Source organism: Antedon bifida, chromosome 11 (assembly GCF_963402885.1).
Source record: "Antedon bifida chromosome 11, ecAntBifi1.1, whole genome shotgun sequence".
NCBI classification, from domain to species: domain Eukaryota; kingdom Metazoa; phylum Echinodermata; class Crinoidea; order Comatulida; family Antedonidae; genus Antedon; species Antedon bifida.
The window spans coordinates 3,140,360-3,165,398 of record NC_136236.1 but is presented as its reverse complement, the minus strand read 5'-3'; the positions used below and the strand labels follow the sequence as shown (position 1 = coordinate 3,165,398).

The following is a 25,039-nucleotide window of genomic DNA, read 5'->3' as shown; positions in this document are numbered from 1 at the left end:
AATTTCCATTATATTAAACATTATTTAACTTTAAAGCGTGAACTGATAATAATTATTAGTATTATTATAACCCTAGTAACAATTGGTTTGATTGTCAGTGTTATTTATGATGTTTGAATGTTTATACCTCTGATTTGATCATGATTTGTGAGAGACATGTTCATAATTATATCTACATTTTTTTTTACTTCGATGGTGCTTAGTCGACTCCGTACTTATTTAATTGCGATGCTTATTTGACTGATATGTTCAAATTCGATTTCGATGGCGATTAGTCGACTCCGTATTTAGTTAACTGTGATGCTTATTCGACTGATGTGTTTATTCGACTTCACCTGGTGCTTATTCAACTCCGTATTTATTTAACTCTAATGCTTATTCGACTGATGTGTTTATTCGGCTTCACCTGGTGCTTATATAACTCCGTACTTATTTAACTCTGATGCTTATTCGACTGATGTGTTTATTCGACTTCACCTGGTGCTTATTCAACTCCGTACTTATTTAACTCTAATGCTTATTCGACTGATGTGTTTATTCGACTTCACCTGGTGCTTATTCCCGCACTTCAAGTTTCTTCGTAGTTTATATCACCGCTTTCATTTGTACAAATTCCTTCATGTGTAGGTTGTTTTCAAGTATGTTTGCAACCTAATAACATTATTTTAAAATTGTTTTAGTATTAATAATATTTGACATTTGAAAGGTATTTATTTTCAGGTGCAACCGTCATTTCTAATATTTCATGCACTTTATAAAAGTGTACGGTAATTTACAAATCGAATTTTATAGGTAAAAATAAAACATTTTCAAAATACTTCGAAGATTTTAACAAAATGAAAAAAAAAATCTAAATAAATAAACCATGGCAAAGTGCAGTTATAAAGTATTCTGTAAGTATTAATAAAAAGTGAAATTTTAATTAGTTTCAAAATAAAATGTCAACAACATGATAACGTTACAAAATATGACGTCATATGCAGGCATTATGATGATGACGTCATTTTGGACGCTTATCACGAGTCTTCAGAGACAAATTATATATTATAAGATTTAACATTGCAAGAAATGAGTTACAGATCCATCAGAATTCCTTTACGTTTGCGTTTTTCTAACACCCACCACCACCACCTCAGGGAGGGAATATAACATTCCCGTGAATTAATATGTTTTATATATTTTTTATACGTTTCATTCATTTGTTTAAACCATCATGCTTACTACTAACATCCATGCTTAGGAAAAAGGAATTCAGTTTGCTTAGAATTATCATTGTGTTTTTCTTTTAATTATATTTCTTTCCTATGCAATTTCGATACGATTATCTCTGATGTTTAAAAAAACCATAAGTACCCCCTCTATAAAAAAATATGTTCCTTAGGCTTCTGATTCAGTCGTTATGTGGTAGTTGTGAATAGAGAGGTAAACATTACAAGATGGCGGTAAACTTGCCGTCAGAATTTAGAAAGTTTGCCAAGTTAACAGAACAATTACATCAAATTTTATGTAATTCCAAACTTTCTTTAGCTGAACTTCAAAGCAGTGATCATTTTACTGAAGGTATGTTTTAAAGCGTTATTATTTTCTTGTCGTTCTAGGCAGAAGACAGTAATGTTGTCAACACGCACTCAACAATAACTGACCCTGATGTTTGAGTCATCACACAGTGCGCTTGAACTTTGTGGGCTGGCCTAGGAACCAATGAATCCTTCAATAAATTCAGGTTCACTTTAATATAATGTAAACATTATTCTTGCCCAGTTATATACTAATTTATATATGATACTTCTTAGGACATTGTGTCTCCTGTTGACTGTTCCCTGTTTTGTTTGAGATCAGTCAGTAATAATGAAGCTAAATAAAAATGAAATGTTTTTTATAAATGATTATACTATTAAATCATGGAGGAGGTATAAAAACAATTAGATTTTATAACCTCCATGGTTAAATCCTAGCTGGTTTAGACCATTATTTGATATTAATAATAATAGCAATGATGTAATTCATCGATATCGGTAAAAATAATCCTCATAATAGACTAGGCCTAATGCTGCATATATAATCAATAATTAATAATAAGGATTTTATATCATCATTTTCTATTTTTAGCCTAATTTTTGTTCCTTAATACCATTAACTTAGTTCTTATATTTTTAAAGACGATTTTTAGAGGATCAAACAAATTACTGAATTATTTTATGAACAGAAAATCTCTATTATATTTTTTACTACGCGGAAAAACATTGAAAGATTAACTAAAACATAAAAACTGAAATATAACAATATATTACAGTTAGATTTTAAAATTAGACAAACATTCATTGTTTTATAAACTGTATGCTGAAAAAAAAGTTGTATAACACTAAACAGTAAAACAATACCAAAAGTATTGTTTTATCATAAGTAAACCGAAAGTATGTAGCAATGGAATCAAATGTCTTATATTATCTGTGACTTTCATAACTAATTTATATCAACCTTGTATTGTAATATAAACAGGGAAATGTAACTACTGTATTGTTTTACGGTCTTATTTTTATCCCTAATAGCAATTTGATATTATATTTCATTATATCTTTAGTACTATTTTATGCAGTAGTATTTAACATTTGTTTCTTTAATACTAAAATAAATTAATACTGTAATAGGACATTATACAAATTATTTTTCTTATATTCTTATTATTTGTTAAAATAGTCAAATTGTAGCAGATAATATGCAGGTCAGAGGTTAACCTTTTTTGTAACCAATTTATTTATGTATTTCTTGGTTGCTATTAAAAGTAATTTATGTTAAATCTCATCTGAACTACTGTACAAAAACAGGAGCTACATGAAACACACAAATCTGACATAAAATACACAGCATGCCATCCAGTAAATGTGCCTGTATTAATAATTTTCTTAATTTATTGAGAAAGTCAACTGCATTATCATTTCTATTATTGTATGAATTGACCTGATATGACCTTTCCCTTGAACGATGCCTATTGTGTGTGTACACTGTAATCTTGCCATTCTTTTATTTAATTAACGCGGCAAGGGACCTTCACTTTATTGTGCTTGTTTACAATTAAAATGTATATTCTGTTAAATTATGTAAATATTATTATTAAGATTATTATGCAGAATTTAAAATATAAGTATTGTTAATAAGTAGAGTTGTTAGGACACCCCTATTTATTAAGTGGACATTTCCTGTGAAACAAACGAAGCGTGATTATGTTTTTACCACTATGGCCAACCTCTATTTAAGGGACTCTTTGTTGGTCCTGAAGGTGTCCCCGTAAATAGTTTTTTGATTACCATATTTTTACATTGATGTTATGTTTTACAGATCAGTTGTCGGCGCTTCGTTTGTCTACGGAAGATGAACAAGCCGTCCATGACATAATTGATAAACATCCATGTATCGTTGTCTTCGGTCAGACATGTGCCACAAAGGCCGCCATCGTAAACACTCTTTTTGAAAAGAAAATTCTACCGCTAGTCGAAGAACAACCAGACTACAGTTGGCGTATGATACGCTTCAAATACGGTAAACAAACCTCTCTAAGTCTGACGCTACCGAACAGTTTTGAAGTGTTGAATGAAAACGAAGCGTTTGACACAGAGTGGACGGTTATACCGAAAGAAGAGGTCGAACTAAAGGGGGCGCTTCGGCATGACCCGTACGTGGCCAGTGCAATAGTTGATATAACGTTGAACAGTTCTCTTCTGATTGGAGGAAATCAAGTGATTGTCGCACCACACTCTGTTCCTAATCTGGACATAACACAAGTTTATGATAAATGCCAAGAGGGAATTTTACCCATTGTTTTTTATGGAATAAATGATGAATTATTACCGCATGCAGATCTAAGTGACCTCCTTGACCTCAGAGCTTGCCTGCTAGATATTCCTGTATTGTTTATTAAAACTAAGAAACACAACGTCACAACAAACGGCGTAGTAAACATAAATCCCGGCGTCACAAACTCTAACCGTTATCTCGGATCGCAATCGGCTCCCACTACGCCGGTAGATACTTCTCCTCGTCCTACGAATCGAACCGGAAGAGTCAGATCACCTTTTTTTAAACCGAAAGAAAAAAAATCGCAAACAACTCCTCGCATTTACACAACGTCTCAAAATGGACTCGGCCTTTCGCAACAACTTCATAACATTGGTTTCTTAAGAACGACTTCAACGCTCCAAAGTCGGCTGCGGACTAATATTAATAATTCCGCAACCAGTAGATTACTGGATGATTTGAAAAACACCGGTGGTATAATTATGTTTGTGAAAAATACGCTTCAGTTGTATCTTATAAAATCTACGACGGCTATGCAGAACATGCATATGCAGTCAATGAACATGTTTATTACGACAGCGTTTGATATGGCGCGGGAAATTCAAATCACGCCAAAGCGGATTGATTATGCCCGCCAGCAAGAGGAAGAGTTGTATAAAAAATTGTTAGAGATTGCGAGCCAGAAACAAGAAGAAATTAAACATTTAATATCAGAGACAATTTCAAAAATGAAGGAAAGTTTATTAGTTGAGGCCGAGTGTTACCAATTTGTAGGTAAGATCTATTTTTCACTACCATATTTGGGCACATTTCACTTTTTTTGTCAAACTCAAACTAGTTTGATAGTGTAAACAACATCACATTTTTGCTATAATTATGCTAACATACGACTAAAGCTCTGTCTACACTATCAAACTTTATATGACAAAAAAATGTGATGTGCCCTGTATACTGTACAGTATGGACACAAAGATGTCATCACTACCATACAGTATGTATTTGGGCACATCTCACTTTTTTTGATAGTCACGTTTGTGCTATAATTATGCTAGCAACATTAACAAAGTACTGTAATTCAATTTAGTCATCTGGAACCCCACTTTTTGATTTCCTGTAGTGAAGTCCTATTTTAGGGCTTGTCATTGAATCATACCATTTTAAAGTGATGGTAGGGTTGATTTTAAAACTTATTTAAAATCATTATTTTCATTAATTTGCATAAAAATGGTTTACAAATCTTTGTATACCAGTCACTTTGGTTTAAATTACAATCTACACCACCAATGATACCACCAGTAGCTAATTCCTAATATTTTTTGTTAATAATTATTATGATATTATGTTACTATATCACTATATCATAGGTACGGGTACTGTATACCATAAAATTTTGTATTCATAAAATGCTCTTCTTCTTCTTTTATTTTAAGGAGCAAACTTCATAGTTGAAGGCTACTGCTCCACTAAGAGTCCCAATGTGACATCCAACCCCCTACTCATCGGTTCCACTGTCTTAACCGCTCGGCCACACTCACTCTCTTTACTGTGCATTATAAATGAAATTATATGAAAAACTTTAACTGAAATATTATGGTATAACAATGTATTGATCTATAACTATACAGGTACAAAGTACATTGAAATATTCACACATGTACTTTCTATAACTATGTAAACAAGGGGTACAGTGGATACAGTATTCCTAGAAATATGTTCTATTTAAAGCCTCTGATAGCAAACGTTTTAATACTCATCATAAAAAGAACAGTAATTTTCAAACCAATAACATTGTTCAGTAAATGTAGGGACCATATCACAAGTATGCTAGTACTGCAGTTACTGCAGTAACAATTCACTTTAATAATTATGATCTTAGTGAATTTCAATTTAATTTCACTGTATTTAAATGTGTATGATTACTTAATAAATAATTTGACAGGTTAAACAAAATGTACTGCAGTAATTGCAGTAGAATAATTTTTTATTTTTGTCCCAATAGGCATGAATCTTTTTCTAATTTAAAAATGTTGAATATTTAAGGACATCTTTCTCTAGGCAAATATTTACAGTACAGTAGCTGTGCTACAATGAACAATATACATTAGGAAATCACAATTTGTAAACATCCTAAGCTTTGGTTTTAATACACTGAAATCAGATCAAGGTTATAGTATGCTGTTGCAGGTTCTTGTTTAACCACAGGAGGAGGAATTACTGCAGTTGTAGGAGTAGTGAGGCCAGATTGTAGAATTTTGACAGAAACTGGACCCCTGTTATTATTGGGCTACCCCGTTATTTATTAATTTTTTGTTATTTCATACGCATCCAACAGCGAGTAATTTACCAATTATTACAGGATGGATAAAATATTTAATAATTTATCATGCTTATAAACTAAGTCTCATTTGAGGCTTAGGCAGTGGAGTTGATAGAGTCGCGAGTTACAACCCTGGCACTAGGTCAGGATTGAACCCTGGACCTTGCGATTGGTAGTCAAGCACATTAACCACCAAGCTACTGTACAGCTCCAAATTCTTCAGGGGGTCTGGTCACGAAGGGTGTGTTATACAGTATTATGAATGATTTGTCATATCTTATTAGTAGACTATGAATATCAGTAGGCTGTCTACTATGTGTGTAGTCTTTATTCCTTTTGGTTTATTACACTACTTCCTGTGTCTTACTCAACTTGACTCACCACACTGACATACTCAACTTGTAACAGAAAAGTTGAGCTTTATAACCAACTGCAAATATACCAATTTAAAACACTTTTATTGTGTTAGTTCAGACATTTCGTTTCAGTAATGTGAGTTAATTTAACAACTCTCTGGTTTCAGTATTATAGTTTAGTTTATGTAAAGCTCTGTCTACACTAACAAACTTGTGACAACAAAAATGTGATGTGCCCATATTTGGACATGATGATGTAATATAATATAATAATAATTTCATTTTCAATACTACAATAGTAGAAATGCAATGTATTTGTATTATTTATGTATTGTTAATAAGAAAGATTTACGATTCTTGATATTATTTTACACTATATATTTTATAGTTTTTTATTGCATTATTATTAGCTGTTGTACTTGTTTTATCTTGCTCACTTAACAGTAATATGTATGTCATGATGATTGTAGCACATATTTGTCAAACAATATCAATATTTAAAATTTATTTTTAAAGGCATACAAATTCCGAAGAAAGGCGAGGTGCGAAATCCCAAAGAAATAAAGCGTTGTCAACAACAGATCCAGGAGTTGGTGTTGAATCGCGTCAATGCCGCGGTTGTTGAGAAACTCATTGGTTCTGTTGACTACCTACGAGAAAGCTTCGTAGGAACGCTCACCAGATGTCTGGAGAACCTGGAGCAAGCGGACAGCGAACGTGAGTCCTCTGCAAGTATGGCGTTAAGACAGGTTTGTGTGTTTGTTTTTTTGACGAAAGACTTCCCCCATTCCTTTTCAATTATAATAGTATACCCCTCAAGTTTTAATCGTTGCTGACACTCCCTCCTGACGTTATATACATATTATATTAGAGAAAAGACTACTGTTTAAATAGTTAAGAAATGCTAGTACTATATGTAGACAAATTGGTAAATATTTGTCAAGCATCAAGAACCCCTCTTCAGGATCAGGTGCTGTTTGGATGGCAACTTTCTTTATAATTATATTATCCTAGATACCAGACTATAGCACAATAACGAAAGAAGGTTGCTATCAAAAGTTATTATAACTATTGAGTCAATATTGCCTGATATTAAGAAAGAGAAATATATTATTATGATATGAGTGATGATAATCTATTGTCATAGTATAAATAATAATAACAATGAAATAAAGGCTTTGTATTGCTTACCACAGGAAACCTAATCACTTCCTAGTATGACCCTACTTAAACCGTATTAAAGATGGCTGCCTTATTTACTGTTGTTATCAAACCTGTTGCGTATTTCTTGTTGTTTTTTGATGTGAAATACAGGTACTAAATTAATTTGTCGGTTGTTTTATCAAACTCTGTAAACATAAATTTTACTTTTACTCTGTACATTTGAGAATGAGAGCAATCGTGACTTGAACCCACGACCTCCAGATCATTAGTCTTAATTACAATGCCATATTTTGCAATGTTTTGTTCAGCACAACAGTAAATAATAGTTCTTCCCATTCAGAAATCTTTGGTAGCATTTTGTGGTTTAGCAAAAGGAAATCTTGTAAAATAGAATATTCAATGAAAGCAGGAAATTGGGTAGACTTGGGATTACATTATAATATTGGTAGCACAAATAAACAGTGGGGTTAAATTCTAATGAAACTGTTCACACTTATCATGCTGTGGTCTTAGGGAGGTGGGATGTTTATTATAATGAAACAGATAAAAACAAGACATGGCTACTAACTCCAAATAATTTAAGATTTTTTTAAATTATTGAAAAAAACATTGAATTCTAAACGTGTGTTCTGTATCTTGATTAAGATTATTTAACCTTGTTTTATTTCTTCCGGAAAGTAGATACATTTCTGCCTACTGAAAAACTTGTGATTTGATTGGAGGCTAAGGCCACCGACATCTCTTTGTTGGAATTCCAGAATTTAAGTTTTAAATATGTGTCATTTAATATCTAATGTAATTTGTTTCGGTAGATTCTAAATGCTGCATATCAAGTAGAAGTGACCGCCAGGACAAGTTCCTCGTTCATAAGGGTCATCTGGGAACGCATGAAAGAGGTACTTGACAAGTTTTACAAACAAAGTCTAAATTATGTTACACATGCATTTCTACACATTCCTGCAGTAAATGTTTGTTTATACTTATTTTACTTAAATTTTAGATTGTTAAAACGATGCCATGGAAAAACCCACCAAAGGTTGACGCGGATTGGCGAAAGAAGGTTGCCTTGGAGATGATAAGCAGCCTCAGCGAATCAAAACTTGCCAAAAGCATGACATCACAAGTAAGTTAATTTAAAAATAAACTGGAGTGTTTGATTGTAATTTTAAAATGATATGAAACCAAAATATTGCATCATGCTTTTACCAACTTATTATTCACAAGACATTGACCTCATAGAGGGCGGTATACCATTTTCACTTGATGTCATTTTTACACTCTATAGTTTAGAAATCGTTTACAACATTCGCACGATGCGTTCTCGGCATCGCTGAAGCAGCTGGAATTAAGACATTCCGGACGACTGGAAAAGAAGGAGGAACAGCGGATGAAAGTACGCAAAGTACACGCCCCTAAACTTGCCCGACTTGCCCTGGACAGTACATCATTGCGTGACACTGTGCTGTTTGGTAAATATAATTTTTCGTCTAAATCAAGGTAGTTAAGTTTATGTTTTATGTATTAAAATGAACAAGTGTTATTATACTATAGGCGTATGTATGTTGGGCCAACTGATATTCAATACACTTCGCTCAAGGCTTCCCTTTAAGGCTAATTTACATCGACGGGCGGTAACTGTAAGCGGAAAACTGCCTAGTTTGTCCCACGTAGAATCTGTATCTATCCTGAGCAGAAACCGCCCGTCCGCTCCGCCTTGTGTGTAAATGGTCATAAGGAATAACCTTCTTCTATATTTTTATTACTGTTACCCCTCGTCTGTGTAAATTGGCCTTTAATATTATTTGTTCTGTATTTCAAACAAAAATGATATGAACAATATTGATAATTATGCATAATTTATGTGTTTCTATAACTATTATTTATAATTTTTACATTATACAGATGTTTCACAGATTGTCCTTGCAGATAGAACTCAAATATAATATTATATATTCATGAAATTCATTCAGCCTTTTAATTAATTTTACCGTATTGTTGGCAGGTGTCCCACAACTCGGTCGTGAAATTGGACGGGGTCAGTACGGTGTGGTGTATTCGTGTGAATCGTGGGGTGGCTACTCACCGTGTGCTGTCAAGTCCGTTGTACCTCCTGATGACAAGCATTGGAATGATCTGGCTCTGGAGTTTCATTATACAAGGTAGCCTATTGGTTATATTTTCCATGATAAATGTATTGTTTGAAGGTTTGCATGGCGAAACCAATATGTTGATATAAAGTTTGCAGTACAACATATATATAGAAAAGAACTGTTGAGTTTCTTAATAAATCTTGTTGTGTTGGGCATCTAAGTAAGGTAATGTTTTTTTGCTTTATTATTATATTAAACCAACGAATAAATTCATTCAATTACCATTATAGGTCTATACCAGAGCATGACCGTGTCGTGGCTCTGAGAGGTTCAGTCGTGGATCACAACTACGGTGGCGGATACTCCCCAGCAGTACTTCTCCTAATGGACCGTATGCAACGTGATCTACATGCTGCCATCAAAGGGGGGCTAGACTTCCCCAGCAGGCTGCAAGTGGCTTGTGATGTGGTGGAAGGCTTACGATATCTACACAGTCTAGGCTTAGTACATAGGGATGTTAAGCTGAAAAATGTTCTAGTAAGTTTATTTATTGTTTATGCATCACAGACTACAAAGCGTTGAAGCGTAACACGCATCTATTTATGCTTAATAACCAATCAATGTTGTGATAGTAGTAACTATACCAAATTGCGATGGCAATTACTTTATATATTCTTACACCCTCTGTAAGTAGTAGAACTGTGTAGTGCATTAAAAATGTCCATTCTAATCTATCATATAATTATTACTTTTTCTTCCCATTTTTTCCAATAAATGTTTAGCTTGATAGAAAGAATCGCGGAAAGATCACAGATCTCGGATTTTGCAAACCAGAAGCCATGATGAGCGGAAGTATAGTCGGCACGCCGATCCACATGGCACCGGAGCTTTTCTCTGGAAAGTACGATAACAGCGTGGACGTATACGCTTTTGGTATTCTACTGTGGTACGTGTGTGCGGGACATGTGAAGTTGCCTATTGCATTTGAGCAATGCCATAATAAAGATCATTTATGGAGTTCGGTTAAAAAAGGTTAGTTAGTAACATCTTAAATAAACAAACTACCCACCCCAACACTTCATCTTCACATCAATTATTACTACGTAATATATATATATAATATATAGCTGAGCTGCACTGACGAGATCTAATAAGATCGAAACAGTACTGTCTGCAGATTGGATATATAATATATATATATTGTACAATAACATATTTTATCTCTAACTTTATCTTTTTCTAGGAGTTCGTCCAGAGAAACTACCTGTGTTTGGTGACAAATCTTGGTCTTTAATGTCATCGTGTTGGGCCGGAGAAAAGGACAAGCGTCCTCTATTGGGCGAGGTGCAAGACAGGTTAATAGTGATTCATAATCACGCCGTTGAAATTGAAAATACAACTACTAAAAGAAATGATACAATGTAATTGAAACATATGTTAAGCCAGTGACAGGTCAGGGGTCAAATTGACTGATTCACATGGTGTTAACAATTGACAAAACTAAGCAAATAATTTGTTGATATTATATGTTGTGTAATTAGTTTTTAAAACTGTTATTTGTTAGTACAATTTATTTTTTATTTATGCATTATTGCAAATGACTCGATTTATAAAACTAACAAATCAGTCCGTTCTTACATTCGGTGCTTAATATGATGCAAATTTTGGGAACAATCTCGGCAAAAAAACAAGCAATCTCGGTTACCTAGTAACTACAATAACTTCTAAAGTTATTCTGTAACTTTAAATAGATGCAACTCTGATAATATGATAATGACCAAACAAAAACACAATTTTTTAAAGGCACAATTTTAAACGCGTACGTCCGAGAAGGTTTACAAGAAAAATTACAAGTTGTCCTTCCATTCTATATTCTTATTCAGCACTGTACTTTTTTCTTCCTATAATTCATGCAAACTTTGTTAAATATTTTTCTGTAAAAACCTTTTTTTTTTTTTTGTTATTTTCTATATATGTCACTAAATTCAATATTAGAAAATTGTTACTCATTTATACTCCTGGGTGGTAGTACAGTACTTTGAGGGACATGATACAGTAAAATGATTGTGTTTAGTCCATTTCTACTCTGGTGGTACTGGGCTGAAGGACAGACAGACAAACAAGTAAAATGGTCACAGAACCCTGTGCGGTAGAATAGGAATGTGCAATGTATTCAAGAAAGAAAGGCATTTGTATATAAAAATAATATATGCTATTGTAATTATTAATTGTAAGAAAAAACAAAGAAATCTGTTTAAAACTTAAGAAAAAAAAAGATTTTTAGAAAAACTATAAGAAAAGTTAGATGTTTGTTTAAATGTTCAAACATAATTTAATTAATATTAATAATGACAAAATATTATATTATGGAAAATCAATATATTTTGATACTTTTAATGACATTCAATATTTTTGCGTAGTTTTCACAAACATCAATGCAATGGACCGCGACCAATGATTTTTTTTTTCTTTCTCTACTTTATATTTATTCAAATATAAAGCATATTTATTGATATTTATATTTTTGCTTTTAAAATTGTTCCTAGTTACTTTTGTAGATACCTCAAAGGTACAATATAAATAATTTAAGAAATTTGAGATATTAAGTGGTTAGACCTTAACTCACATTTGTTACTTATTTGATCGACTAGACGATAGTATAGGAATTGGTTGATGAGAGGTTGTGAATAAAACGGTAAATTAAGCACTCGTAAAGTGAGTGAAATACCTAGAAGAAGCAGAGAGAGGGGGCGCGCTAATTAATAATTTGCCCAATATTGGAGATACAGATAAGTAATAAGTTTTTGAGATTTCTTCAATATATTGATTTACTTGGTTTGTTGGTATATACCTATTTACAAGAAAAATTCAGCACTATCAGTTAAAACTTATTATATTATTGTTCAATGCAGAAATGAAGAACAAATGCAGTACAGTTCAATTTATGTAGCCTATTGTAGCTACAATATAAGTATCTTAATATTAGATAAATGTGTATGTTAAGAGAATATTATTTAAATTCATTTATGGAATGTATTCCTAAACTCAAACTTAATTTCTTTGACAATAAGCATGTTAATAACTACATTTTAAATGTTTATGTAACATATTTTTGTAAAGAAAAGATAAAACTATTTTTTGTATTCCTTATTCATTGGTGAAGCATTGAAACTATATTACTGGTAGCTGAACATGTTGACAAATATAACATACAGTACAGCTCTTGTATACAAGTTGTTTTGTCTGATTTAAGGTAAGCTAGGTTGACACTGCTGTGTTAATTATGTTGCATTATACTATATTCATGTTGTTGTTACTGCAGTACTGACAGAATACTGCATCCGTAACACATGCAGAAGAAGCCGCTGGGAAGCTTTCTTGAGAAATGAATGGAAAGGTAATATTTTTTTTAAACACTACAGCCAATCCCTAGTTCTACTGTGTATTTATACATTTTATTACAGTAATTTACTATGTGTTTTGCTTGTGTAAACAAAAATCAAAAACTCAGTTATCTGATAACTTAACACTTTTTATTAATCTTTCCACTTCTTTCTCTATGTTAATGCCTATTAATGATAGTCAGTACATTGCATTGGTAATCTTCATTTCTTTTAACACAGACACATCATTGCAAAGCAGTGTGAACAGTCAAATGAAATCTCTCCTAACAATGTATCTGTAAAATCACACAAATTCATATCTATTTGTATACTATGTACAGTTTGCTTATGATTATGATTTTTTAGGGGGAACCCATTCATGAATCTTCTTAGGTGTCGTCGAGTACGGTACGTAGCGTCTATTGGATCCGGAGAAGTTTTCGGTGTGCTCCATGTAGAATTTTGCCTTTTCAAGAGGATTCGACGAAGGTGGCTGATCAGTCATGCAATGAATCCACCTGTGCCTGTGAAGATAATCAAAAATATTAATTATTTAAAAATGTTAATTATTTAAAAATGTTAATTATTCAAAAATATTAATTATTCATAAACATTTTTAAAAACCATGAAATAACCAGAGGTGTTGCTTACCATTCTGGAGGTATTTGTGTGCTATCATAATCCCAGAAGCGGTTCCTTGTGTACGATACCCATCGATGACGACCTAGTTAAAAAAAAGTTTTGTTTAATTAAATTCATAAATATCATGTAAATACTGTAATAATGTATAGGCCTAGGGCCTAGTACAATGTGTATAAGGCAATAGTATTAGCTGTATTATTATGACATCATTTTCTATTTACCTACAAAATACCGGTCACTTTCATAATATTTATTGCCAAACTGGTCTTCACCAACTAATGTACCAATTCGAAGATCTTCGCCTCTGGTAAAATAAACAGAAAAAAATGTTTTAAAGAAAAAAAAAATCAATTGTGTAGTCATGATTAATTTACAAGGATTGTACACGAAGTATTAAGTTAGTAGTAGCATATAGTAAACTTTACCAAATACCGCCAATATTGTACCAAATAATCCTAGGCCGCATGGCAATGCAACCTTCGGTGTCTACTCTGAAGGGATCGAACCCATTTCATCCTTGTACAAATCAGCTAACCTGTGTGGTTTCCATAGGCCTAAGTATCAGTGAGTTTAAAAGTATTTTACGAGCTTCAAATTACAATTAACTGGCCATAAAACACATTTACATGAAAAATAAAATGTTCAGGTACCTCACGAGTTTAACAAAAGAGTTTATAGCTCCACCATTAAACTTTATTATTTCAAAAAAGCGGCGAGCCCAGGCCGCATAACTGAACTTTGCAACAGCCATCTTGTATTTATTAGTATAGCGCCCTCAGACGATTAAAGAACTTTTCGCTCGAGTTTTTCGGCCATCGTTTTACGTTCGAGTTTCGAGAAGATGGCGGCAAATTTAAAAAGTTTTCATTCTTTTCGTACACGTTTAGAGGTCTTAAATTGTTGCTTTTTGCAAAATAAATAATTTCAGAAATATTTAGAATATTTGGGCCCTAGCAGATGTAACTTACTTGTAGAACAGGCTAACTAGAAAGATGATAATAATGTTATAATAGCTAGGCCTAGTTAGTAGGAAATAAAGGTGTGTGATGTGGTAGGAGAGAGAGAGGGCATTCCAACCCCCTCACACTCGGCCTGTTCCACACTGCATATTTGGGCCTAGTAAATGCAACTACTTTTATTATTAGGCTAGCCTAGATTTATAATATGTCTATGACTTACTATATTAATTTGTATGTTAATACTAAATTTTAGGCGTAGGGTAAAAAAAATGCCATACATTCATTGTCATAATTTTTTTTTTCATAAAAATTTAAAAAGTGACGTTTTTTGGGTTTTTTTTAAACAGAGTTTAGACTGCCCATACATTGAAGATGTGGATGATTCATGGGTTACTGAATTATTATTTCAGCCTGGAGAATCAAGAATAAGACTCTTGCAATGGGTCTTTGCAAGGTATATGTTCTTCTCATTGCCACACAAGTTTTGAATGTTGTCCTCAACCTTAAATGTTCGTCTTCATTGTTGTCCATATTTGGTTATGATTCTTGTAATTTTTTCTTTCAACAGACTTGACCCTAAGCTTCAAGAGATGATGGAGAATCCATATGCTGCATCAGACACTAGGATGGATTCCAGGCTTCAGAGTAAGCCATATCAATACATTAACCAAGGCAATCTAACAACAGGAGGCCGAGCTCCAGAGATCAAAGGGTTTATCTGTGGCTGCGACATCAGTTCCACGTCCCTTAAAGTCACATTGCGCCACAGAGACTGTTGGTATTTGTCGCAGCCAGACATAAGATGATCAAAGGACTGTTACGAGTTCATATCTTGGCTAGACGAGCTCAGTGTCCTGTTGCAGATTGCCTTGCTGTAACCATTAAAAGTGAAAATGAAAAAAGTGTGATGTGCCTTAAAATGGTAGTGGTATGGCTAAATATGGTAGTGATATGACACATCATCATGTCCATGGGCACATCACATTTTTTTGTCACATAAAATTTGATAGTGTAGACAGCGCTTAAGACTGCAAAATGTCAATGGCATACTATATAATGCAAAACACAAGTTCAAGGTTCTTTTGGCCTATTGTTATATTGTGTTGAACTTTAAATCTTTTGTTATTCTCTTGTTAGGATTGTTAGTTATAGCCTCATCCTTGGGTCTTTGTAAGATGGATGACATTGACCTAATAAGAGTAAGTAGTTATTTTATTCTTAATTAGTTAAGTGTTAAGGAGGGTGGCTCAGTAAAACTAGATAAGATATTTGTTGGCTCCTATTGTGTACATTTTTCGCTGTGTGTACATAAAAGAATCCAATCATCCCCATATTAATATGTTACATTTCTAAAGCTCTGCCTACTATCAAACAAGTATGATGTGCCCAAATGTGGTGGTGATATGACATCATCATCATGTCCATATATGGGCACATCACATTTTTTTGTCACATAAAGTTTGATAGTGTAGATGAGCTTGTTCATGCATCAATAATACAGACTCAAAATGTGTGTTAAAATAAAAAAAGTCACAGAACATGCTTATGCATGTTTGGCTCAATAAAATGCATTGACAACTTAATTAAAAAAATGATAATATACAATGTATCTTTAATTATTTGAAGGGAGCTGCATCATCATCGAGACAGAATGCATTCTGGGATCAGTTATTGGATATTGTTTGTATCAACGACACCTCAGAAGACCACAGAAAACATCAGCTTGCTAGCCCTGGTATGATTAGGTAGGAAAACAATTCACCATTCAGTAGACCCCGAATAAGGGGATACCTTCACATGAAAAGATCAAAGGGGCGATTATGTTATGACACTGCAACTCCTGATGATACTCCTATTAATGGAACACTGCTATAAAGAGGACATTAATTTTGTTCTACAGTATGTATTTTGTTGAATTTGTATACAGCTTTTCAATTCATCTGGTTGCCATAACATAACTGTGTTTTCAGTTGTACCAAGTTAAAGTATGGTATTAATACTCAACAATGCGGTATATAGTTGATGCAACCAAACATCATGGGCACAATTTTTTTTAAAATTCAAACATCCTATTCCAGCCAAAAGGTCTTGAAGACTACACTAAATCTCTGTCTACACTTTGACAAAACAATGTGATGTGCCCAAATATGTTAGTGATGTGCTTAAATATGTCCATATAGACAGCGCTTTACATATATACTTTGTTTTTATTTACAGTGAGACAATGCCTTTGCAGGAACAACTACACCATGATAGCGACTTGATGCACTCCATAGCAAAGATGGACAGTCTGTCAGCCATGTTTGAGACTAAGATGAATATCCTGCCCCCTGACCTCATGCGTATGATTAACAACACGGCCAAAGCAGATGGGTTTGCAGATGGTGAAAGGTTTGTTGGTTGAACATTTAGTGTTAGGATTAAAGATATATTTTCCTGAATGAGTATGAGAAACCACATGAGAAATGAATAGTTTAGCAAAACTCCATCTCCCCATCATCCATTCGTAGAAATACTGATCTGAACAAAGCCTATCTGTTGGTGACATTTTTGTCTTATTTTATGTAGGCCTCTTCCACCAGACCTAAAGAAGCTGCAAGCTGTTGCAGCCCAACTAGCTATGGATCTGTCTGCAGCCAACACGCAACTACTTCACTTGACGCAAAATGTGAGTAATTTTATTATTTTAAATACTTTTAAATATCTTCGTACCTCTCCCACAAACTGCTCCACTCACCCAAGTATATTAAGGTATGTCTACACTATCAAACTAGTTTGACAAAAAAGTGTGTTGTACTCAAATATGGTAGCGACATGCCCAAATATGGTGCACATCACATTTTTTTGTCACACAAACTTTGATCTGTAGACAGAGCTTTAACCTTTGTAGGCATCAATTATACAAATAACCTTTAACCCCAAGCAATTACTGAATTTACAAATTATTGAAACAGATCTCAAACAATCTAATTTTTGTTCTGTAGTACAATTACCAGAAACATGACGATCAGGTTGTAAGCACAGTCAGTGAAACGATGAAGCTGATCCTGTCTGAGCTGGCGCAGTTAATCACGAGCTTCTCGTACTCGTTTGAGAACGAGATGAGACAGTGGTGCAATAAGGCGCCACCGAAACTCACGCAGCTCGGGCCGACATTCAAAGATGTGCATTCGTCACTTCAGCAGTTTTCAGTGGTAAGTTGTAACATTTAAATTTGTTATATGTTTCTGTCTATCTAATATAGTTTTTATTAAGATTTTAACCAGCCTGTTAGTGGTGATGTTTCGCTGTTGGTTATAAATAATTAAATAAATAAATTATATTCTTTTTTTATTGAACAAATATTGCATTTTTTCATTAAAAAAAAGGAACCAGTCCGTAAAAACTAAATACCAACTGACTTCCTTTACATATATTGTGTAGTAAGTACTATACACATAAAAAAACGATTGTACAAAAAATAAATATAGATATTTAGTCTTAAGCTCTGTCCACACGATCAAACTTTATGTTACCAAAAAATGTGATGTGCCCATAAATGGACACGATGATGTCATATCACTACCATATTTGGGCATATCACTACCATATTTGGGTATATCACACTTTTTTTTTATAGATTTTGCAAGGATTAGCCACAGTTCGAAGTTCATTTACAAACTTAAGAAGCCTTTCAACGAGTCATGCTACTGCAATGCAAGATATTACACCATCAATGGATGAATTTGGTAAATAATGTGAATTACATTTTAAAAAGTCGGAGTGACTAGTGACTACGCTCAAATCACAAGTCGCCAAAACGGAAAACCCCTATTTGGTATCGGCTGCCATAAACAGGCTTATTAAATTTCTTTGGTACATTTCTATATAACGAACATTGTATACTTGCTTTTCTGCTTGATATATTCTTGTTCAATTGACGTTTAAAATAAGATCTGGCTACGATAAATGACACGAACTGTAAGTTTAATTTTCCGATACTCTACACCTCGTGTATAGGCAACGAACACATCGTGTGGTGGTTTCAGAGGAGGTATGATGTCCATGATTGAATACACAGTACATGTGTTGTTTTTGACGATCTGCATTTTTGGATCCTCGGGTATAAGCCCACCCCCTAAACATGATGTGATTTCATGTTCAAGGGGAGTGGGCTTATACCCGCGTCAGTATGGTATTGGACACTATACAAATATTGTGTTTTACATTCAACAGTCATGTAAACAGAAAAAGCACTAAAAGATTACATTATTTTTTTCAGCTCTTGCAAGCCAAGTAGTTGTGGAAAGTTTCCGAGAGTGCATAGATATAATGGAGGATTCGTCGATTCGGCACCAAGGCAATTGGACGCAAAGCGCCATCCTTAATGCCTCCGTCATCTAAACCACATTTCTTGCAAGTATCATCATTTTAATCATAATCGAAGCATTTTGATTTTTTATGATTTTTCGTCAAAATCATGAACAAAATGTATGTATTCCAATTTTATTAATCTTTTTCTGTTTCATAAGAAATAGTTTTTATTGCATTTGAAAGAATCGTTTGAAATAAATTTCAAGTTTTCGTCGTTTAACTTTACAATTCCATTTGGAAATCACGTTTTTATATATCAATGTTCCACTTGTAAATTTTACAAAATCATGTACAATTATTACAACTTTATTTTAATCCCTTCCTCTCTTTTATAAAAATAAAAATATAATATTTTATTTTTGGGAAAATAAATAATTCTGTATTTAAAATCACTATCAAATTTTGTTTTAAATTATTTTATCATAAAATTTAAATGCACAATTTTGCGTAAGTAAAATACTACATGTTAGTTCATTACAGAGTTGATTAAATTTTTTGAGAAGTTTTTACCATTTTTCGGTACGTTGTAGTGCAACACATTTTTTTTCATAGCTTAGTAAACTTTAATAACTTATAATTTATTTGATACATTTACAAATGCCATAATTCTTAGTATGTAGTTTTTTAAATCCATAAATGAAAAATTACCAAAGATGAGTTTGATATTTGAAGAAGTTTTATTATTGAATACCTGATTTCCTGTTGAAATATTAAATTATAGGAAGGTTTTAAAAAATAATTAATGTTTTATATATTAATGTTATGATTCATATTTACTTACAAGAAATGAAATTTGTTACTGTTTTGTTTGTTTTTTTCCATATAAAATGTTTAATTTATTTGATTACATAACTATTACTGTATTATATAATAGTACTGTATTGATATGTATTTTGTTTGTATATTTATGTATTATTGTTATATTATTACTTGTATAATGTATAAAAATATGTATAATTTAATATTTATTCTACAGTGTATATATAATTTATTATTATTTTCAGTTTTAAGAAAATTTGATATAAAACAAAGATATTATAGAATAATAATAAGTCACTTTAAATTGTTATTTTAATGTTGAATTATTAAAAAGAAATATTCATTACTATTCCATTTTAAATTTTAATAAAACTGTTTATACGCAGGTACCCAGTCGTATTGTTGTTCATTAATCATTGATATAGTATTTCTGAAATTATAGTTCATTTCCCGAACCTTGATGCAGGTATGCTACAGTAATATGCAGTCGTTCAAGCAGAACACTGGGTTGACCCATGATGGTCTACTTAACTAATACATTTTTTTTAGAAGCTTGAGGAGTTTTAAACAGCCTAAGGTACTAAAAATAGATGTCCATAAAGTATAATAATATCTATTCTCTCTGTGTAAATAATGTACATATAATATAATATGGTGTCACGCATGAGTTGGATTCTTCTTAACAATCATAATAAGAATTCTAAAAACCCTACCAGGATATTTGATTAAATATGCATAAATTCTTCTTTTATAATCATAATAAGTTCCTTTCAGTTTAACACAACATTGCTATTGTTTATATACAGAACATGAGATTTATAAATAAAATAGTCTGTTTACGTACAGTACTGTAAATAGCTCCATATAGTAGTAGACCAATGATTAATGTGTTTGTTACATTTTTGAGAAATTCCAATAGTTTATAATTGACAACCATAACCAGTGATTGCTATCTTATCAACACACCCTATTTGTAACGTTTTATATACATCCTATATATGGTATGATGATGTCATATCACTACCATATTTGGGCATAGCACTACCATATTTGGTATTTCTTTTATTAATACAGCATTGGACTTTAAATCCTTAAGGCCATTGTTTGATAATAGATATATTTGTCGTCCGTGTACTTCTGCACGTTCAATAGCATTCTATTATTACTGTAAATAATTATTATACTGTAGGCCTGGCTTAAATGTGCAATCATCAAAAGATAAAGATACCCTACTCATGTTTTATATCTCTGAACTTTAATCTTCTCAAGCCATTGATAATAGATGTGCATTTTCAATTGAATTTTATTATTACTGAAAATAATTTATTATTATACCATGGACCTATTTATCCATGATTATATTGTAGGCCTAGCATAAATTTGCAATAGTTTAGTTTTTACAATTCATATTAAAATTATTGTACAAGTTCTTATCAAAATAATCTGCGATCACTCATGTGGAACAACTATTTTTGTGATTGGTGTTGACCCGTAAAGGAGTCATGCGGTATTGTGATGTCATGTGATCTTTTAAGGCGTGACACTCGTCAAGTATTTGTGTGGTTTCCTGGCGGTCTTATTATTTCAGCATTCCAATTCTGATATACAGTAGAGTCTATTTATATTGCTTATCATCCTTATATTGCGCAATAATATCCTTATATTGTGCAATAATATCCTCATATTGCGCAATAATATCCTTATATTGCGCAATCACTATTCTACTTTGGTTTTAGCTGTATATGTCTTAATTAGGTATTCTCTCAGACACTCCACATCTTTTGCGCCAGGAGTGATTCCGCTATCAAATTAACAGCATGCTCTCAATAGGAGTTATTATTACTGTTCTGTAGATACTGTACAGTAGTACAAATTAGATTATACCAGAAGAGCGAAATTAAATTGTAATTTCAGTCTTTCCTGATTATACCATGTACTCCCAATTTATACCTATTGATGCACATAAAATGTAAAACGACATGGTATGATTTAAACAGTAACATTTATTTTATTGACAGTGACAGTACTTTGTCCTTTTTTGCTTATAAATATTAATACCACTTTAATGATAGAATTTCCTACTTTAAACAAAAATAACAGTAGTATACATTTCTTGCATGAATTGGTTATAGACAGCATAATACAAAATATTGATATATTTCTAAAATACAGAGAAAAAAAAATCAGCAAATATTTTAAAGGTTGTACAAATGACAGCAGTATGTGATGCTTGTTAATTATTTACTCCACCCACATTATTGACAAAGCAGTGTAGTAAGGCTTGGTTCTATAGAATGCCATTCCGCCTTTTAGTTGTGCCCCAATTGAGTTCCGTTGTTGTTACGCCTTGCTGATTCCACTATGAAAATAAAAGGACCTTTGTCATTGTATTATGCTCATATGAAAAGTAAACAATGGTTTAACCTAGATATGTTATGTGTACTTGTGCTGGATCAGTTTTGGTTATAAGGTGTAACAGGTACACCCATTTTATACAAACAACTTACTTAGCTATACAGTACTCAACAGTGTTTATTTCATTTCTAAATTAATAGTTTTGATTTTTTTTAAAGTTGATACAGTTATTCGTTTTATTCAATGAGGAAATAAATTTGCTTTTTCTATTTCTTCATGGTTTCATAAGATTAACAGCCAATAATATATTAATAATTAAACCAGCAGCTATGGCCTTAGTACAGTAGGTTAAAGTACATGTTCCAGGGTTGTTTTTTGTTTGATCCTATCATTTCAAATAACAAGTTTATCAGCGACATGAATCGGTTATTTTTAATCGGTTATTTCATTTTGCGCCGTTTCAAATAAACGGTTAATAATCGATTATTTCTGCTCAGCAGAAACAGGCCCATACACAGAAAGAATAATTGTAAGTATTTAAAACGATTTAGTTCATTGTGATGAACAAAATTAATAAATTAGTAGCATTGGTTGACAATTAGATCAGATTTAATAATTAATTTATTCATTGATTTTCATAAACATTGAGTGTGAATTAATATTTAAAATGTTATTTCCTCTTATAAAAAAAAAATGTACAAGTTTAAAAATGTGTATATGCAATGATGACTAAAACATTCATTACCTCACACCATAGAGCCTTGGTGTAAGGTTGGGTGTCAGACCATGACATCCTCCGTGACCCTTGACATCCGCAAGTGTCGCACTATCCCGGCTAGAATGTTATCTGAGGAAGGAAGTGAGAATATTAGTAATACAAGGTCTGTAAATTGAGTAACTATAAAAAAATTATAATCACCATGCTTGAAAAAAAAAACCACAATTTTAGTTTGTGTGTTCTTGAGTCCTTGCAAGACTATATTAGGCAAAAATTTTTCCTAACTAACTAACTAACTTATAATTTTGCTAAATATACATTTTCTGATCAATTCCCCCATATGCTTTTACAGTATACATCAATAATATATTATTAGTAACCCACATATGAAATAGATCTGTTCAACCATAACAGCATTTAATATTACGATAGTTTTGGATCAATATCGCAAAGTGTCAATAATTTAGATTTAGTGTGGGCGGTTTGTTTCATCAGATGTTACAACCGTTTCGTATTTACAATAGCATTTTTAATTCTTGTTTTGTTCTAAATTGTTTGCACTTCCGTTCAAGCTGAACAGCTGTTTCACTATTAATTTAGTCTTTCCACTTCCGACAGTGACGACGTAAGCAAGTTTAATTATGTATAATATTATGCAAAATAAAATGAATTTTTAATTACTCATAATCTGTTTATCTTTATACATATTATAACAAATTTAATCATAGCAAGCTTGGCTCTGATAAGTTATTGTTTTAAAAACAATTTAAAAAAATGTAAATTAAGCTAAATTTTATGAAATTATGTGCAATTAACAACTCATTTTACTTGGCAAGTTAAATTACTAATTATAAAAACACATTTCAAGATTTTATTTTAAATTAATCAATTAAAACTATTATAAATTGCTATAAATAAAATTTAATATTAATCAATGCAACACAAATAATATGACATTTAAACTTTTACAATAGTATGAAATTTACCGTACCATATTAATCAAATAGTTTTCTTTTTTCAAAGAGGTACAGTTTCAGGTTAGCTCATATAAAACCTGTCGGGAACTGTTAAGTCTTAGATTGTTGCATTTTCTTCACTTTCCAATGATCGTAACCTCGTTTTCAAATCAAAATATTTCTGTATTAACTGTAATCTTGTCATTGAATGCAGATCGTCCAATAGTGCTTGTTCGTTTTCCAAATCAAAATTTGACGCTGAAGTTTTATCAATCGCGAGGTGTCTTGAACTCTCTTCTATCGGCGATTCACAATCGCTTTTTGATGTTGATGATGAGTGTCCACACGATTCCCCGTCTGATGTTAAGTTCCTACATGAATGCAACGTATGGCAATCGCTAAATACCGGACTAAGCGGCAACGAAAAATGAACTTTTGATGGCGATTCATTTTCATCTGTACCATACATTTGAAGATAATATTCAGATGGTGAAATTAGTTCGTCGCTGGTAGTTGGTTCAGGTACAGCAGGAGTTGGTGTATTCGGTACACGATACCATTCTTCCACTGGGTCAAAATCATCTGGCCGTGGAGCTGGAATGGTCAGCGGCCGGAGATTCGGTTTCCATGCTAGACCACGTCTTCTGTTTTTTGTTGGAGTTGGTAGAACAGTTGATACAGCTTCCTCGGGTTGTGATATTGAAATGAGTTTTCGTTTGCGCCCTCTTCTCGTTTTCTTACGCTTCCCGCATCTTGGAGTTTTCTCCTCAAATTGAATGTCCACAATAGTTGCCGATTCACTTTCCATATTGAAATTTAGAAAATAAATCATTTAGCAAAGATATCAACAAAATATGGTTTTAATTAAACCAGATAGATTAGGCTTAGCAAGCAATATGTTTAAACTTTGAGTACTAAAGTTGATACTAACTTTACAAATAATTGGTAAATCAACAAAATATTTGTGATTTTCAAAATAAAAAGTTCTTCTTGGTTAGAAATACAGATCTATTATCTTCAATACTGGAATATTAATTGAGTTATTTTATAATCTAACTCAAACTTACTTCTGGCTAAGTGCTAAACTTGACACGCCTGCTCTCTTTGCTCGCTGCTCTCGTAATGATCGATCTTGTTGCGAAATGTTCGTTTATCGAACGTCGTGTGTATGTTGTCATGACCCGACGTCACGGAA

General features: G+C 32.5%; 3 protein-coding genes and 1 long non-coding RNA gene across 4 annotated transcripts; 2 read left to right on the top strand and 2 right to left on the bottom strand.

Moving 5' to 3' along the window:
* The first annotated feature begins 1,370 nt into the window (after positions 1-1,370).
* LOC144855306 (dual serine/threonine and tyrosine protein kinase-like) lies at positions 1,371-13,349 on the top strand. The gene is made up of 10 exons (XM_078713123.1): positions 1,371-1,560; positions 3,337-4,566; positions 6,982-7,214; positions 8,442-8,525; positions 8,630-8,752; positions 8,915-9,098; positions 9,632-9,788; positions 10,010-10,256; positions 10,502-10,751; positions 10,963-13,349. The coding sequence occupies exons 1-10, from the start codon at positions 1,437-1,439 to the stop codon at positions 11,142-11,144; spliced, it is 2,814 nt and encodes a 937-aa protein (XP_078569249.1). The 5' UTR covers positions 1,371-1,436; the 3' UTR covers positions 11,145-13,349.
* LOC144855307 (NADH dehydrogenase [ubiquinone] 1 alpha subcomplex subunit 12-like) lies at positions 13,231-14,499 on the bottom strand. The gene is made up of 4 exons (XM_078713124.1): positions 14,395-14,499; positions 13,966-14,048; positions 13,754-13,826; positions 13,231-13,626 (listed from the first exon to the last, which is right to left on the bottom strand). The coding sequence occupies exons 1-4, from the start codon at positions 14,493-14,495 to the stop codon at positions 13,455-13,457; spliced, it is 429 nt and encodes a 142-aa protein (XP_078569250.1). The 5' UTR covers positions 14,496-14,499; the 3' UTR covers positions 13,231-13,454.
* Positions 14,500-14,568: 69 nt separating this feature from the next.
* On the top strand, positions 14,569-19,770 carry LOC144855691 (HAUS augmin-like complex subunit 7). The gene is made up of 10 exons (XM_078713608.1): positions 14,569-14,633; positions 15,051-15,157; positions 15,272-15,348; positions 15,841-15,902; positions 16,330-16,448; positions 16,921-17,094; positions 17,272-17,371; positions 17,688-17,897; positions 18,323-18,431; positions 18,965-19,770. Exons 1-10 carry the CDS (start codon positions 14,586-14,588, stop codon positions 19,084-19,086), a joined length of 1,128 nt encoding a protein of 375 aa, XP_078569734.1. The 5' UTR covers positions 14,569-14,585; the 3' UTR covers positions 19,087-19,770.
* A 2,030-nt stretch (positions 19,771-21,800) lies between these two features.
* LOC144855847 (uncharacterized) lies at positions 21,801-24,997 on the bottom strand. The gene is made up of 3 exons (XR_013614869.1): positions 24,912-24,997; positions 22,916-23,017; positions 21,801-22,174 (listed from the first exon to the last, which is right to left on the bottom strand). It is a non-coding gene; the product is annotated as an uncharacterized LOC144855847 (long non-coding RNA).
* Between the last annotated feature and the right edge of the window lie 42 nt (positions 24,998-25,039).